Consider the following 19,742-nt stretch of genomic DNA (forward strand, 5'->3'; position numbering starts at 1 on the left):
GAAAACGTGGATCTCAAACCGTATTTTAACAGGAAAAATGATTTTTCTATTGTAGACGGCGTAATTATGTTTGGAAACAGAGTAGTTATACCCTCAATTTACCGTAAAAGAGTTCTTAAACAAATTCACCATGGCCATCCAGGAATAGAGAGATCAAAGGCAATTGCGAGAAGTTACATATATTGGCCGAATATAGACGATGACATAAAAGTTTTGGTTCAAAATTGTCACAATTGCGCCTCTGCTGCTAAAATGCCAACAAAAATGACTCTTCAGCCATGGCCTATACCTTCAGAACCATGGCAACGCCTTCATATAGATTATGCTCGACCAATTGAAGGGCAATATTTTCTGGTCATAGTTGACGCACTTTCTAAGTGGCCTGAAATTATAGCAACAAAAACAATAACTACTCAACAAACAATTCAAATCCTTCGAGAAGTCTTTGCTCGTTTCGGTTTGCCGGAAATTGTCGTATCTGACAACGGAACGCAATTTAAGAGTTCTCAATTTGAAGAGTTTATGCAACAAAATGGTATTAAGCATATTTGTTCCAGCCCATACTATCCAATGTCAAATGGTCAAGCCGATACTTTTAAAAGGATGCTTGCAAAATCAACAGAAGAGGGCACCGTATGCGAAAATTTAAACACGTTTTTACAAAATTATCGTTCGACAACAAACCCAAATACACCTGACAAAAAGTCACCAGCCGAAGTTTTATTAGGCAGGAAAATGAGTATTACCTTAGATCTTTTAAAGCCGACTAAGAACAATAACAGAAATGTATCAGTACCTCACAATAAAATTGCTGAACAGTTTAACAATAAACATGGTGCGAAAGAAACGAATTTTGATGAGCAGGATGCTGTTTATGCAAGAATATACAAAGGTAATAACAATTTTTGTTGGAGTCCCGACTAAGAACAATAACAGAAATGTATCAGTACCTCACAATAAAATTGCTGAACAGTTTAAAAATAAACATGGTGCGAAAGAAACGAATTTTGATGAGCAGGATGCTGTTTATGCAAGAGTATACAAAGGTAATAACAATTTTTCTTGGAGTCCCGGAAGAGTTATTGAACGCATTGGTAATGTTATGTACAACATTTCATTGAATAATGGTAAATTAATTCGGTCACACGTGAACCAATTAAGAACAAGATACAATAAAGAGGACAAAACAAGTGTTGAAAGAGATTGGTGTATAGCCTTAGATGCATATGAAAATACTGAGCTACAAACAAATGACCAAGTTCCACAATCCACAACTGTTATTGATTCCTCAGATAGAAATACTAGAGTGGTACCTCATCCAACTTTAACTAATATAAATGAAATAGAAGTCACAACGACACCCAGAAGGTCTCAACGACAGCGACATCCAGTTAGCCGTTTTAGTTCCACCTAAACACTAAAAAGGAGAGGTGTTGTATGGTAACCTTTCATTCTAATATTTCAGAACATTTCCTAAAACATGTACATATATAATAATAAAATGAAGTTATGACTGTATTAGTATAAGTGTGAAGTAACTATGTAATTTTTAAGACGTTAGTTAGCCGTTTTAGTCCCACCTAAACACTAAAAAGGAGAGGTGTTGTATGGTAACCTTTCATTCTAATATTTCAGAACATTTCCTAAAACATGTACATATATAATAATAAAATGAAGTTATGACTGTATTAGTATAAGTGTGAAGTAACTATGTAATTTTTAAGACGAGTAATAAAGAAGTTTTGAAGAATACAACACATACAAACTAAAATACTCATCAAATAAATTAAATCCTTCAAAAATTTGCATTCAGTTTAAATATTAAACCTAATATTAATATGAATTTGTAATTTGTAATTTTTAGCATTGAAATTTATAATTAAAACTATTAGACGTATAAGAAAGATCCTTTATAATATAAACAAATTTAAATTAATTTCTAAAATTTTCTAATTAAAATTAAATTAATTAGTTAATTTTAAATCCAATATTAATAATTATATTTCATAACTTGTCTATTTTGAATTGTATAAAAAATAGTACTTATTTTTTTTGTTACGCATTTTTTTGTAAAGTATCTTTAGTAGAGAGTAACAAGAATTATTTAATTACATTAAGTTTTTTATCACCACATTCCTCTGCTGGGCCCAACATCGGAACAATGGGTATGAAAGGTTTTAAGTAAAATTACAACAACAAACAATAACTGCTGTAAGTAATGTAAATTTGATAATTTTCTCTTATTACTTATTATTATATTAATTACTTTATTATTCTTATTATTTACTATTGATATTATTGTCCGATTCCGTCCGTTTCATTAGTTAAATCTCTGTTTCATTGATTTTGTTTATTCACATTATCATTTAGTCAAGTAATTCAACTCAAAGAGTTACTTTATAATGCTATATTAAGAAAATATTTTTTTTATTTTGTTTCATTTCGTTTATTGAATTTAATTTTGCGTAAATTATATTTAGATATAGGATTATTTCTTATATTTTGTTGTTTTTTTAATACTTCTTTGATTCTCTTTGTTAATAAATATGCACATTGTTTGAATTTGAAAATATGAATTGCTAAGTCTAAATTATTTTGGGAGTGACAGATTTTTCATTATGCATAAGAAATTAATATCGATCTAAGCATTTTTAGGGACAATCAGCTTAAACTATAGGGTATTTTGATTGTCATAGGTGTTTTATCAATTGGGAGGGAAGAATTGTGCCCTTAGGCATAACATTAAGCCTCAAATCTGTTTTGAGGCTTAATTAAATTTTTTTGAATCTACATTTGGTATTTTGTTTGGCATAAATGTAGATTTTATATGTGACGCGCTAGAAATTCGGGTTAAGAACCACGTTGCCAAATCCCTTAACAGCTAGCTGGGAAACTAGACCTTGTTATTGACTCAACTTTCTGTAGAGATCTTTCATTACAAAATGCTTATAAATCTCAAAGATCTAGCCTGCGCTCAACAAAGTAAAAGATAACCTGCTATCCTTCAAAGTTGAAAGAACTTTTTCATGTAATGTGAAAACACAGGGCACATTCTTTACATTGAATGCTAGTTTGATTCCTATTAATGTTATCATTGCATGATCCGCATTTAAAAGTTTTAGTTGAAGGCGACATTTTTTATTTTAGTTGTTGTAAATAAACAAAAGTAATTTGCAACAAAGCAAATGAACAACAGCAAGCAGCAACAAACAGCACCAGTACACTTCCAATTATTAAACAGTGAACAACAGTTCAATTTAAATAATTATATTTAATAATAAAAAAGCACTCAAATTTTTAAATAAATAAATGCAAAAAGCACCTCTTAATTTATCTTTAGCAATAAATTAAGTTAATTTTATTAGCAAATGATCAGCTGCAGAAAAAAAACACTTCTACTCAGGCATGAAGTTGCCAGATTTTAATTGATTATTAATTAATTTAATTAGTCCATTATGTTGTGCAAAAAAATAATTTGATTGTAAACAAATGAGTGGACCTATTTAAGTGAGATGTAACTTCAGGAATATTGTTTTTTTTTTCATTATATTTGCATTTATTAAAGTGTAAAAGTAAAAATATATATCGTCAACTAAAATGCAAAAGGGCGTAACAACACTTTTAAAAATTTTACATGAAAGATAAAAAACTAAATAAAATGAAAACTATTGTTGATATAAAAATTAAATTTTTATACCTATTATATCCAACTTCAATAAAAACGTTTGAATATAAGAGTCCCGCCAGATATTGTCTATTATTTTGCGACAACATGTACATTAGGGATATAACTAATTTCGCGAACCACCACATGATTGCCAATGTTGTACAAGTAATGAAAATAATTTTTTTAGGTCAATTGGAATCAAAAACATCACGCACCAACCCCAATTTCTAATATAAACCAAATTTTATTAAAATGTTTATTTTTATTATTTTCAAATTTTAATATTTATTATATACGGTCACTTTTTAACGGAAAAGTACTCTTTTGTCATATCGCGACTCATCACTGCCTATATCTCTGCACTTTTTGATTTTTACGCAAATATAATATTTTACATCCCTAAATCAAAAAGTCCATAATATATATTTGTTGATCATATTTGTTTTGACCATATCTCCGATTCTTATTGACCGATTTTACTGATTTTAGTCAGCTAAATTCTTAAAAGCATATCTAATGGAATTATTTAAGATTTGGATTCCCGAGATTTATGGGGCCTTCAAAAAATTAATTTAAAAAAACAGACGAACAGACATTTGATGCGTGAACTTTTTTAATAACCGCAAAAAAATAATAACGTAGTTTCTCACATTTTGTAAAGGCCTATGCTATGCCAACCCTAATGTACATATTTTCAATCAAAAAGTTGATTTTAAATGTTTTGGTTGTTACGCCCCTTTGCATTTCAGGTGACGATTTTCGCTCATTTACTACAAGAAAAATGGCTTTGAATGTTTATTGGCATTTTACTATTTTTTAATTAACTTTTAAACAAATCTAAAATTAAACAGATTCAGATAGTAAAGATGTAGATGTTTCTCATCTAAATTGAAATTAAATTTTTATATATCTAATATTCGTGAAAACATGAGTTTTAGTTTTTGCGTTTACAAAAAAATCGATCTCACATCGAAAATAATAGTGATACAATTTAAAATTTTATAAATCTATATAAAAAACTTAGTATGTCGAACGTTTTGTAGCACTCAGTTCAAAAAATCCGAATTTTGGATTATGGCAGTCTTGTAGTAAATGAGCGATATGTTCGTAATCTAAGAACTCTACTTAATATAAGAACCCTTGCAAAAAATGTTTGTTCATTTTTGTATCACAGTGTAATCATTTCCATCATTCGTTTTAGCAAGACCTTTGGATTTCCATATTGATTTAAGTCGATAAACGCATTCTCGGTGGCCTGAATTCCATAGCTTTGTAATAAGAAATCCTACAGTTCCTTCCTCATCCGAATTACGTAACCAATCCAATAAAAGTTGATAAATAATCTGAAAAGAAATAAACTACAATTAATCTTTGAAAACTATAATATATCTATACAGATTTATCAAAGTTTTTATTCAAAATATTTAGTGTGAATATAAACAGATCCTAACACGTGTAAAAACCTTTTTATGAATGAGAATTGCATCTAAATTATGAAATATTACGTAATATATAATTAATATTAGAAGGCACGTGGTCTCCAATAACTAAAGACCTGTAAATAAACTTTTATTTAAAATTTCACGTGAACTAACTGGAGCCTATATTATTTCATATAAATGAAAAAAATGTTGCTGAAATGAATGAAAATTCAGCAACATTTTTCTATAAAATTTTCATTAAAATTTTTTTGTATGAAGTTATTAAAAATTTCACGTGAAATTTTGAACAGAATACCAAGCTTAAATTCAAACATCAATATTTTAAATATTTTTTTAAATTATGTAATTTTATAGAAACATATATATAGAAAAATAACCGGTTTATTAAAAAAACTAACTATTTAAATAAATAGGATTGGATTGTTTATATTATAATTAACTAAAGAAATACTATGGTTGATTAAATGCCACTAGATTACAAAAACATATTTTTTGTTTGTTTGTTAATGGAAAGACAGATCCATACACAAACATTTTGAGATAAAAAGGTTTTAATTTTACATCTCTTTTTAGTAGTTAAAATATTTGAAAATGAGTATTGATTTTTCGATGCTTCCGCCATTTTTGAACACAAAGGAGGATGTACATATATACATCAAATCATAAGAAATACACCTAGGCCTCTATCGGGCCTGTTGTGCGCTCATTAACTAATGCCTCAGGTGGAAATCGAACCCACCACCTCCGGTCTACCAGACTAGAACACTAACCACTAACCTACCGGAGGCCACATAACAATCAACTCAGAAATAATATAAAATTTAGGACATTCTTAACCCACTTTTTACCAGATTTTAGTAATTTAAAAATAAAATAAAATTTGAAGATATTTATTTCAGAATTACAATCTCATAGATTTAAATATATGGGTCATTTCGTGTCAAGTGACCAAATTTAAGAATCGATGTCTTCAGATTAAAATATGAGGGATATGGGCAATTTCATATCAAGTGACCAGACTCAACAAATCGATTTTGACGAAATTTGCGCCAAGGTTAGCAATATTTGGCAAGTAGGCCAGGCACAAGCGCTATCGACCCAGAACTGCCGGACTTAGAGGGGGTCAAAGTTGGACATTTTGGTCATACATGGTTTTATTCAAATGAGTATAACATTTCACCTATTGATCCTAGCAAAAATTATCGAAAGGTGTCCCATAATGGGATGCGAGTGGGATGATATTTATCAAAAAGAATCATTTAAATTAAGAATTAGATATCCTATTATGGGACTATAAAGCCCTTAAAGAAAATTGTTTAAGCTATCTTCTGAGCAAAAAAAATAGTTTTTTGAAAAAAATTGTTTAAAAAAAAATAAATTTTAAAACATTAAAAAAAAAATTTATTTTAAAAAATCTAAAAAAAATTGGAAACAATGAAGAAATAGCTATCTGTGCCCGTGTTTTGAACCCCTTTGGACAATTATTGCTAGGACCAATAAGTGAAAAGTTACACTCATTTGAATAAAACCCTGTATGACCAAAATGTCCAACTTTGACCCTCTCTAAGACCGGCAGTTCTGGACCGATAGCGTGTGTCTGGCTTATTATCCAATAGTACTAACCTTTGGGCAAATTTCGCCATTACCCTCATATTTTATGACATACATTTAAACTTTTTTCGAACAACTTCTGAAAGTACAAATTTTTAACGGAATTTTCAATAATTTTGTAATATGAAAACCATTCTCAAAATATTGTGAGATAGATCAATAACATTTGTTATACAAAAAATTACTAAAACTATATTTATACTTTTTTCGAACAACTTTTGAAAGTACAAATTTTTAACGGAATTTTCAATAATTTTGTAATATGAAAACCATTCTCAAAATATTGTGATATAGATCAATAACATTTGTTATACAAAAAATTACTAAAACTATATGAAGGGCTTATTCCAGTAACTAGATAAGCCACCCACCATCATAATTCGTTTTTATGTGCTTTTTGATTTGCAAGGAACCATATCTATTGTCCCTAAAAAGATTTTTAGCATATTATGGTAAATTGGCGATATAAGAAGCATGCTCCTTTTTCAATTTACACTATTTGTAAGAATTTTTATTTCATTAACTTGATGCCACATATATTTTTTACACTTTTTAAGAAAGTTCTTTATAATGATGAAGATAAAAGCGGAATTGATAACTTTTTATGTTGTTGTGATATAACAAGGTAAGACAAGTATCATTCTAATAAGAAAAAATTATTTTGTCCAAAATCTCAAGAGATATAATTTTTATACCCTACACCACTATAGTGGGGAGGATATTATACGTTTGTGCTGATGTTTGTAACACACAAAAATATTGGTCCTACACCCACCTTAAAGTATACCGATCGATTCAGAATCATTGTTTAAGTCGATTAAGACATGTCCGTCCGTCTGTCCGGCTGGCTGGCTGTCCATGTATACCTTGTGCGCAAGGTACAGGCCGCAATTTTCAAGATAAATTGATGAAATTTGGACCAAGCATGTTTTTTGGCACAGGGACGAAGCCTATTGAAAATGGTTGAAATCGGTCCATTATTTCACCTTGCCCCCATACAACCGTACCTCCCGATTTTGACTTTTTATGCCATAATTACGTGAAATATACTATTATCTCTCTAAAAATTGGCACAAATAAGTTTTATATAAGTATAAATGACACTACAGATTTTCGTAATGATCGGCCTTTATTTGACCCTAGCCCCCCATCAAAAAATTGCTTACATATTTTGCAATTAAGGTAAAATTCAACATAAAAGTTTCGTTATGAAAAATAAAAAATTTTAAAATATACTAATGGTGTAGGGTATTATATACTTTCCTACTTGTTTGAAATTAAAGTGGCTTACCATGTTACTGCACAAAATAATTTAATTTATAATTATGTTGCTTACCAAGTTTTTGCTGTTTGGAAAATGTTCGATTTTTTTTTTTAAATTTAACTCTCATTTCGCGAAAATATCTTATATAATGTTCAAACTATATGTATAATATAAAGTCTATTTATCATACCAAATTACCAAAGATATTGCAAAATATGCAAAAATCTTTATAAAACATGTCACAATTATCAGCTTATATAAAGTGCATATCGACCCCTTTTTTGACAATGGATTTGAAATTTCTAAAATCCAACATGCATCAAATTGGTTCAGATGTTCAAAATGATGATCAAGAAGCAGAAAATCAACTATGCTGAATAAAAGCAAGATTATCTCAAATTTTAATCTGAATATTTAGTGCAAACTCCAAACCAATGTGTTTTGTCATTCTATTTAAAATATTTGTTTGCCCTTCTACTGAATTATACTGCAGAACCTGACTTTTACTGCAGAATAATTTAGCTATATTTAGCCAAATTTATTCTCATATGAAGAAGTAACTAAAAATATAACAAAATGTAAATTTCGTATTGAAAATAAAATTTATATATTTTTTTTTTTTTCAAGAACATGATAAGCCACTTTGAAAATGTACTAGAACTTGGTTTTTGAAACTAAAAAATATTTAATTGTTGTTAGGCAATAACTTGATAAGCCACAACTTTTTGATAAAACAGTGGTTTTTATGATGTCCATCTATTGTAACGGTTCACGCGATGTGCCATATCCTTCAGGAGACCTGCGCTACCTATTATTCCGACCGTGCTCAGGGTTTGGGGTGGTGTTCTTGTCTTCATCAGGATAGGCTAAGAACCGCACATTAATTTAAGAAGGTAGCTATCAAAATATTAACTAAAGAAATAAATAAAATAAAGAACAAAAAAAAAAGAGTTTGAATTTGAAGTCAAGAGAAGATGATGACATTTCTTCTCATTCTAAACCCTTCCAACCTTTGTATCTTAGTAAAACATCCTTAAGATACCCTAATATTATTCTCTAACTATATGTATGACTAACCTTTCGTGGAATAAACGAATTTAACTAATTTATCATAATGTAATTTAAATTAAGAACATTTATTATTAAAATTTGAACTTAACATATAAAAAGAATAATTTTTAACAATAAATAAAATATTGTTTAATTTTTTCATATGTTCTAAATTGAAATACAACAACAAAAATTATATTTACTTCAAATATTATTAACATAAAATTTTAAAATATTATGTTAATAACATGAATGTTCAAATTAGAATATTTTTACAGAAAATTTAGAGAATTTAAACACAATTTAAAACTTACCAAACATAATCCAACGATGACAACAGGCCTAAAGTTTGTTGAATTTGGTGTCTAATTATAATTTTTTTTAATTTTAAATTCTCATTTCTTTTATAGGTTTTGAGTGTATTTATGTATGTTAGTGTATATGTGTGCAGGGTGTATATAGGGTTAGTGTATAATTGTTATTACAATTTTAAGTTAATTTAAGTTAGGATTAAGTTTAATTTTAGAAAAAATTAAGTTAATTAAATTGAAATTAAAATTAAATTTAAAATTAAGTTAAGATTAAGTTAAATTATTATAAAAATTTAGATTAAATTTAAGAAAATTAAAGTTTTAAGTTAAGTTAGATGCAATTAAGGTAGAAAAGTTTAAGTAATTTAATAAAAATGTAAGTTTAAGATAATTTAATTAGATTTTAAGTTAAATTAGATAAAATTAAGATAGTTTTTTAAGATAAAAATTAGATCTAGTAGCTTTTCAAAGTTGAATTAGCGTAGTTTTAGCGTTTAATTAAGATTAACGATTGATTAATTTAAGTTTTAGTGAGTAAATTAGTTTAGATTTTCAAGTTTAAATAGGTTTTAAGTTAGATAATTAGTTGTAGGTTATTTTAAGTTTGATTCTTGTTGGATTTTAGAAAGATGCTGAGGATTGGCGATACTCATATTAAAATGAAGTAAATTATCCTCAGAGTTCTTTAATTTATTTCAGTATTAACTTGAAGTGATGGTAAAGTTGAAAAATTAACATAAGTTTTTGGTCAATAAAGATGATATAATTGCTTGGATAGACGTGGATCGACAGATATTTTGCAGATAATTTATTTATCAATGCAATAACCGTCTAAAACCTATGTATACAATATCGTTAATCGATGTTCATTTGTTATGTATTTAAAATTTTACCTGTTTCTAATTCAATTCCCGGTTTTATCCGCAATAGAAATTACCAAAATATCCGTCCGTTTACAATTTTAAATACTTTATAATAACGGAAATTGATTTATAATATTGTATTTCCGTATTGTTCAATAAAATTTTCTGTTTAAATGAAAAATTTTTTGAAATACAAATTTTTCAACACATACAAAACTTTCAACAAATTGTTGTTGGAAGAATTTTAAAGTATTTCCAACCCAATAAAACGCATAGCCCTCACACTATTGGCATCCGATAGTTATCGACCTTATATGATTATTAAGCGTGTTTAAAGTACAAATTAAAAAATCCTATTTTTTTAAACTTTAATGTCGATTTACTCAAAATTTTATTTTTGTGGCATATCGAGTTACTGCAATAAGCCCTTCTTATATTTTTTAGCACTTTCTTCCTTATATATGAGTCATTTCGAGTCAAGTGACCTACTTTTTAAAATCGATGTCTTCCGATTTTGATGAAATTTGCACCAAGGTTAGTAATAGACACAAATTTTCAGCGCTATCGTTTCAAAACTACCGGACTTAGCACTGAAAATTTATGTCTGGCCTAATATACAGTAGTACTAACCTTGCATTGTGGTAAATTTCTTTATTTCTTTAAATAAATAGCTGAAATTTTCCACAAATATTTCTTACAGGTAAGGTTTTTTTGGTACTGACAAAGGGCAATATCGGTTGAAAATTTCGCCTAACCCCCATACAAGTGACCCCACAGAAAACTCCTTAATTTTCATGAAATTTAGCACAAGTCAGTTTTATGCACCCTCTAGGTTCTTAAATGCTGATAATTGGGTTAAAAATACTAGTAAAGCAATGAAATTTGACACAAAATATTTTTATAGGAACTTAAACCTCTCGACCAAATTTTCTGACAATCGGTCCATAATTGACCCTAAATACCATATAAGGTCCCCATCAGATAATTACTTTAACACACATTACTGGCTTAAAAATATCTGAATAGCAATGAAATTCGACGCAAACAAGTTTTATAGGAACCTAAATTTCACTACAAAATTTTATGAGAATTGGTTCATAATTGACGCTACCTCCCATATTAGGATAATATGTATGTCGTCCCGTTCTCTGTTTTTATGCAGTTGAAATATATGGAAAAGTTCGGCATTTGTAATAGACGAAGTCAAGAGAAGAGTTGCAGGAAGTTGCAGATGAAATTTATAATACTTACTCCTGATATACATATAACAGTAGTAGATACAATGTTCACTCAACTTCTTATAGCCCCTTTTCCTTTTGTACGGTCAAAATTTGGATTTGTATAGCTTTTTTCGTTTTTAAAGTCGGCCACAATCACTTAATTTACCCTAAAAATGAAACCGCACAAAATCGCAATAACAACATGGAATGATTATTTAATAAGACTATTTTAAAACACGTGCTAATTTCCAAAGAAAAGCTTTAAGGAAGAATCATAGCCTTTATTTATGTAAAAGTGTCTAAAATCTAATTTAAAAACCTTAAAACGACAGGCAAAAAATTATCAACTTTGCATATGTATAAACAGTCACAAGGTTAAGCTATAGTCAAAATATGATATAAATTGTATGATTTGAAGTGTTAGCTATAATCTACCATAAAAAATTTATCAGAATTAAATAATCAAACGAAATCATATTTGGCCGGAATTGACCACCGTTCCTTGGTGCAAATTTTGTCAAAATCTATTTTTTGAGTTAGGTTACTTGATATGAAATTGCCCATATATTTGTTCATGACTTTCACGGCAATGCTACTTTCACGAGTTTGAATTGCACAGTTACTAATCTCTATACGATTTTTTTGCAATCAAAATTATTTAATTTTTGTTTGTTTTTGTGATCATTACTTCAAGATTAATCCACACGTAGTCTTGAATCTTAAAAATACTACTATGAAAGTAGTATTTGGAAAATATATTGTGATATATGTGAGAAACTCTTGTAGTAATAACCGCATAAAATTTCACTTTTTTATATTTAATGAAGAGGAAAAACAACATACTATCTAAAAATGTGCTAAGTTTTCAGACCAAAATTCAAATGGAAAATATACATTTCTCGAGATATACAAAAAGAATTTAACAAATTAATTTTGGAAAACAATTATAACTAAATATATGTTTCACATCAAAGAATATAAAGAAATTGGGGCTTGTCAGTTGGTACCTAAAGGAGTTGTCATTCGGTACCTAACTCTATGAATGTATTGGTAAAATTTTTGTATAAGTATTGTAGCTCCAACCACTTTCACCACTGATTCCAAACCTACATAGTTGCATAAAAACGTACCTAAAAATTTTAGGAAAAATATAAAACATTTAAATTTATACTTTCACAGATTATTTAATCTTTTTATTGCACATTTGATCTGTAAACATTTAATAAAAACATTTTTAAATTGGTTTATTCCCATATGTCCGTCCGTCCATGTAAACCTGTACATGATCTTCTATTGTCCCAGGGACGAAGCCTATTGAAAATGGTTAATTTAAGAAGGTAGCTATCAAAAAATTAACTAAAGAAATAAATAAAATAAAGAACAAAAAAAAAAGAGTTTGAATTTGAAGTCAAGAGAAGATGATGACATTTCTTCTCATTCTAAACCCTTCCAACCTTTGTATCTTAGTAAAACATCCTTAAGATACCCTAATATTATTCTCTAACTATATGTATGACTAACCTTTCGTGGAATAAACGAATTTAACTAATTTATCATAATGTAATTTAAATTAAGAACATTTATTATTAAAATTTGAACTTAACATATAAAAAGAATAATTTTTAACAATAAATAAAATATTGTTTAATTTTTTCATATGTTCTAAATTGAAATACAACAACAAAAATTATATTTACTTCAAATATTATTAACATAAAATTTTAAAATATTATGTTAATAACATTAATGTTCAAATTAGAATATTTTTACAGAAAATTTAGAGAATTTAAACCCAATTTAAAACTTACCAAACATAATCCAACGATGACAACAGGCCTAAAGTTTGTTGAATTTGGTGTCTAATTATAATTTTTTTTAATTTTAAATTCTCATTTCTTTTATAGGTTTTGAGTGTATTTATGTATGTTAGTGTATATGTGTGCAGGGTGTATATAGGGTTAGTGTATAATTGTTATTACAATTTTAAGTTAATTTAAGTTAGGATTAAGTTTAATTTTAGAAAAAATTAAGTTAATTAAATTGAAATTAAAATTAAATTTAAAATTAAGTTAAGATTAAGTTAAATTATTATAAAAATTTAGATTAAATTTAAGAAAATTAAAGTTTTAAGTTAAGTTAGATGCAATTAAGGTAGAAAAGTTTAAGTAATTTAATAAAAATGTAAGTTTAAGATAATTTAATTAGATTTTAAGTTAAATTAGATAAAATTAAGATAGTTTTTTAAGATAAAAATTAGATCTAGTAGCTTTTCAAAGTTGAATTAGCGTAGTTTTAGCGTTTAATTAAGATTAACGATTGATTAATTTAAGTTTTAGTGAGTAAATTAGTTTAGATTTTCAAGTTTAAATAGGTTTTAAGTTAGATAATTAGTTGTAGGTTATTTTAAGTTTGATTCTTGTTGGATTTTAGAAAGATGCTGAGGATTGGCGATACTCATATTAAAATGAAGTAAATTATCCTCAGAGTTCTTTAATTTATTTCAGTATTAACTTGAAGTGATGGTAAAGTTGAAAAATTAACATAAGTTTTTGGTCAATAAAGATGATATAATTGCTTGGATAGACGTGGATCGACAGATATTTTGCAGATAATTTATTTATCAATGCAATAACCGTCTAAAACCTATGTATACAATATCGTTAATCGATGTTCATTTGTTATGTATTTGAAATTTTACCTGTTTCTAATTCAATTCCCGGTTTTATCCGCAATAGAAATTACCAAAATATCCGTCCGTTTACAATTTTAAATACTTTATAATAACGGAAATTGATTTATAATATTGTATTTCCGTATTGTTCAATAAAATTTTCTGTTTAAATGAAAAATTTTTTGAAATACAAATTTTTCAACACATACAAAACTTTCAACAAATTGTTGTTGGAAGAATTTTAAAGTATTTCCAACCCAATAAACAATTTGAAAACGCATAGCCCTCACACTATTGGCATCCGATAGTTATCGACCTTATATGATTATTAAGCGTGTTTAAAGTACAAATTAAAAAAATCCTATTTTTTTAAACTTTAATGTCGATTTACTCAAAATTTTATTTTTGTGGCATATCGAGTTACTGCAATAAGCCCTTCTTATATTTTTTAGCACTTTCTTCCTTATATATGAGTCATTTCGAGTCAAGTGACCTACTTTTTAAAATCGATGTCTTCCGATTTTGATGAAATTTGCACCAAGGTTAGTAATAGACACAAATTTTCAGCGCTATCGTTTCAAAACTACCGGACTTAGCACTGAAAATTTATGTCTGGCCTAATATACAGTAGTACTAACCTTGCATTGTGGTAAATTTCTTTATTTCTTTAAATAAATAGCTGAAATTTTCCACAAATATTTCTTACAGGTAAGGTTTTTTTGGTACTGACAAAGGGCAATATCGGTTGAAAATTTCGCCTAACCCCCATACAAGTGACCCCACAGAAAACTCCTTAATTTTCATGAAATTTAGCACAAGTCAGTTTTATGCACCCTCAAGGTTCTTAAATGCTGATAATTGGGTTAAAAATACTAGTAAAGCAATGAAATTTGACACAAAATATTTTTATAGGAACTTAAACCTCTCGACCAAATTTTCTGACAATCGGTCCATAATTGACCCTAAATACCATATAAGGTCCCCATCAGATAATTAATTTAACACACATTACTGGCTTAAAAATATCTGAATAGCAATGAAATTCGACGCAAACAAGTTTTATAGGAACCTAAATTTCACTACAAAATTTTATGAGAATTGGTTCATAATTGACGCTACCTCCCATATTAGGATAATATGTATGTCGTCCCGTTCTCTGTTTTTCTGCAGTTGAAATATATGGAAAAGTTCGGCATTTGTAATAGACGAAGTCAAGAGAAGAGTTGCAGGAAGTTGCAGATGAAATTTATAATACTTACTCCTGATATACATATAACAGTAGTAGATACAATGTTCACTCAACTTCTTATAGCCCCTTTTCCTTTTGTACGGTCAAAATTTGGATTTGTATAGCTTTTTTCGTTTTTAAAGTCGGCCACAATCACTTAATTTACCCTAAAAATGAAACCGCACAAAATCGCAATAACAACATGGAATGATTATTTAATAAGACTATTTTAAAACACGTGCTAATTTCCAAAGAAAAGCTTTAAGGAAGAATCATAGCCTTTATTTATGTAAAAGTGTCTAAAATCTAATTTAAAAACCTTAAAACGACAGGCAAAAAATTATCAACTTTGCATATGTATAAACAGTCACAAGGTTAAGCTATAGTCAAAATATGATATAAATTGTATGATTTGAAGTGTTAGCTATAATCTACCATAAAAAATTTATCAGAATTAAATAATCAAACGAAATCATATTTGGCCGGAATTGACCACCGTTCCTTGGTGCAAATTTCGTCAAAATCTATTTTTTGAGTTAGGTTACTTGATATGAAATTGCCCATATATTTGTTCATGACTTTCACGGCAATGCTACTTTCACGAGTTTGAATTGCACAGTTACTAATCTCTATACGATTTTTTTGCAATCAAAATTATTTAATTTTTGTTTGTTTTTGTGATCATTACTTCAAGATTAATCCACACGTAGTCTTGAATCTTAAAAATACTACTATGAAAGTAGTATTTGGAAAATATATTGTGATATATGTGAGAAACTCTTGTAGTAATAACCGCATAAAATTTCACTTTTTTATATTTAATGAAGAGGAAAAACAACATACTATCTAAAAATGTGCTAAGTTTTCAGACCAAAATTCAAATGGAAAATATACATTTCTCGAGATATACAAAAAGAATTTAACAAATTAATTTTGGAAAACAATTATAACTAAATATATGTTTCACATCAAAGAATATAAAGAAATTGGGGCTTGTCAGTTGGTACCTAAAGGAGTTGTCATTCGGTACCTAACTCTATGAATGTATTGGTAAAATTTTTGTATAAGTATTGTAGCTCCAACCACTTTCACCACTGATTCCAAACCTACATAGTTGCATAAAAACGTACCTAAAAATTTTAGGAAAAATATAAAACATTTAAATTTATACTTTCACAGATTATTTAATCTTTTTATTGCACATTTGATCTGTAAACATTTAATAAAAACATTTTTAAATTGGTTTATTCCCATATGTCCGTCCGTCCATGTAAACCTGTACATGATCTTCTATTGTCCCAGGGACGAAGCCTATTGAAAATGGTTAAGATCGGTCCATTATTTCACCTAGCCCCAATACAACTGAACCCCACAATAGGGCTTGTAATCAAACTACAGGTCGCAATTTTGGAGATAATTCAATGAAATTTTGTACATGATCTTTTATGGTATCGTAGACGAAACCTATTGAAAATGGTTAACATCGGTCCATTATTTCACCTAGCCCCCATACAACTGAACCCCCGAATAGGGCTTTTAAACCTTATAATCAAACTACCGGTCGCAATTTTGGAGATAATTCAATGAAATTTGGCACATGATCTTTTATGGTACCGTAAATGAAGCCTGTTGAAAATTTATATCGGTCCATTATTTCACCTAGCCTCCATACAACTGAACCCCCCGAATAGGGCTTTTAAGTTCATAATTATGTTTAATATACTCATATCTCGACAAAAAGCTGCAAAAACCAAGTTGTATACAAGACTTGATGACCCTCACGAATTCCATAATAATAGGTTCTCATATGACCCTAGCCCCTATGAAAAGCAGCCATCAAAATTTCACTTAAATGTCCACTATTTTATTCAACAATAAACAGCTTAAGTATGTATATCTAAGGCAAGGTACAATTCAACTTAAATGTTTATTATGGCCACTAAATCACATTATATTTTTGTCAAAGGTGTAGGGTACTATATGGTCGCCCTCGCCCGACTATAATTTCTTACTTGTGTTTATTTTGAATTTATTTCCCACTTTTAATAATCAAATTTACAACTTAGTTTTTTCTAGTTTTATTTAAATTCATTTAAAATTAATTGTCAAAAAATTTAAAAAATACATATTTCTCGTTTACAAAAAAATTAACTATTTCGGTCTATTTAACGGTGTAAAAATGTGCAAAGAAATATAAAATTTGTTGTGTGTGTAAGAAAATGTGTAAAGAGTGATGGCAACGATCAAACAAATTTACACCCACAGGAATTTTATTGATTGTGTTAGTGAAAAAACTCACACGCACTGGTTTGATGAAAAAAAAAACACTTTTGATTTTCAACTGAAATTGAAGCAGAAGAAGCATACATTGAAGAAGAAGCATAAATTAATTTTTATTTAGTTTTTGATGAGACATCACATTTTTTGCCGCAAGGTAAATGAAATATGGATGAAAAAAAAATCATATTCGAATTTATTTAAAGGCACAGTACCAAATTTTACTTGAAATATACCAAGAAAAATATCCAGGTTTTTAATAAAACATGTTTTTCATTAATAAAAAAATAATTTAAAAAAAATAAATAATTGTTTTAAATTCGACATGAACATATTTTATGGGAACCTCAATTGCCTTGTAAAATATTATAAAGATCGGTCCATAATTGACCCTACTCCCCATATAAGGTCCCCTTCAGAAAATGACTTTAACGCTTATAACTGTCTAAAAGAAGCATCTATAGCGATGAAATTCGACATGAACATATTTTATAAGAACCTTAATCGCTTTGTAAAATTTTCTAAGGTTTGGTCCATAATTTTTTTTTTTAATTGGACCAGCACTCAGGGGATGACCCCTACTTATGCGAAGCATTGTGTTGGAACTGGGAAAATAGGTTGTGGGAGGACGATAGAGGGAGTAGTGTTTGTGGACATTTGATTTAAATCTTCTTATATCGAAAGTGGCAGGGAATACCTCAGCAGGAAGTTTATTCCGCATACGAACAGTGCGGCTGACGACGCGGCGGTGCTCCAGTGATTCAATAGAATTGGATACCCTACTGTCACCGATAAGTACCTTCGCCCTCTCCTGTACGCGGTCTAGTAGCTCCAAAATAGACTTCGAAGCTCCGGCCCATACATGAGAGTTGTATTCCATTTTCGGTCGGATATAAGTGGTGTAAATAATAAGAAGATCAAATGGCGTGAAGTATGTCTTACACCGTTTAAAAAACCGAGACACTTGAATGCTTCTTTCGATTTGAAAAATGTGTTTAGTCCAGCCGACATCGTACTGAATTTTCATACCCAGAACATCAAGAGTTTATGATTCCTTATTATTTACACCACCTATATATATATAGATGTAACAACAATATCTGCCAAGCGTTTATGTGTTAAAAAACAACACTAAGTCTTGCGGACGTTAAAATCGAATCTGTTAACACGACCCCATTCAGAGATTTTTATCAAGTCGTGATTAAGCGATTCATTCATATTGCGCCTCATTACCTCAATCTCTAGAGGGCTTGGCCTATGATTGAATGAATAAGAATGACAGATACTGCTGTCATCCGCAAAAGAGTAGATAGAGTTGGAAGTTTGACATAGAAGGTCATTTATAAAGATAAGAAATAGGTTAGGGGAAAGAACGGAGCCCAGCGGTACCCCTGAATTAATCTTGAACTCGTTTGATGACATACAACTCGTATTGTGCGATCTCTGAGAAAGCTCACAATTAGTTTTGATACAAGTGCACCATGCCACACTCTAACAAACGCCTTTGAAATATCTAGAGCCACCACTTTACTTTCGCCAAAATGGTGAATGTGATGACACCATTTCTCCGAAAGGAAGGCTAGTAAGTCTCCCGTAGAGCGACCTCTACGAAAGCCATACTGGCGGTCGTTATGTAAATTGTTGGTCTCTAAATACTTGACAAGATGGAAATTGACCATACTTTAGAAAGTGCTGAACAAATTGCAATTAGGCGGTAATTTTCAGGATTATTAGCCTCTCCCTTTTTAGGAATTGGCGTTACTTTAGCAATCTTCCGGCATGGTATAGAATGCTGAAAAGATTAGCTAATGAACGAGCTAGCGTCGAAGAGCACTGCTTCAAGACCAGTGCCGGTATGTCATCTGGTCCAGAAGACTTGTTTATGTTGAAATCTGTTAAAACCTTTTTAACGGCACGCGCTCGAAGGAATATATTTGGCATAGTTACTGATACCCTTTCGAGCTCGGGCAGTGGTTGATCGCTAACGGCAAGCAAGAATTGTTTGAGAATAACTCAGCTAAAAGGTTAGCTTTATCAACCGGGTCAGTGAATGTTTGGTCGTCCACGAAAAGTGTCGGAATTGAAGAACTAGCATTATCATTTACACTTTTAACGAACGACCAAAAGGTTTTGCTGCC

At 29.3% G+C, this 19,742-nt stretch overlaps 2 protein-coding genes across 2 annotated transcripts in view; one reads left to right on the forward strand and one right to left on the reverse strand.

Annotated features, from left to right (window-relative positions):
• Positions 1-264: 264 nt before the first annotated feature.
• Positions 265-924, forward strand: LOC119603180 (uncharacterized protein K02A2.6-like). Its single transcript, XM_037955133.1, has one exon. The coding sequence runs from the start codon at positions 265-267 to the stop codon at positions 922-924; it is 660 nt and encodes a 219-aa protein (XP_037811061.1).
• A 2,785-nt stretch (positions 925-3,709) lies between these two features.
• LOC119603181 (protein immune deficiency) overlaps positions 3,710-19,742 on the reverse strand; it is an 85,231-nt gene continuing 69,198 nt past the window's right edge. Inside the window, exon 2 of the mRNA XM_037955135.1 lies at positions 3,710-5,010. Within this exon, the coding sequence (XP_037811063.1) occupies positions 4,825-5,010 (186 nt within the window). The 3' untranslated portion in view covers positions 3,710-4,824. The remainder of the gene's footprint in view (positions 5,011-19,742) is intronic.

This window comes from Lucilia sericata, unplaced genomic scaffold (genome assembly GCF_015586225.1).
Source record: "Lucilia sericata isolate MDLA Ls3-8-SP2 unplaced genomic scaffold, ASM1558622v1 Contig000279F_arrow, whole genome shotgun sequence".
In the NCBI taxonomy this organism is placed as follows: Eukaryota; Metazoa; Arthropoda; class Insecta; order Diptera; family Calliphoridae; genus Lucilia; species Lucilia sericata.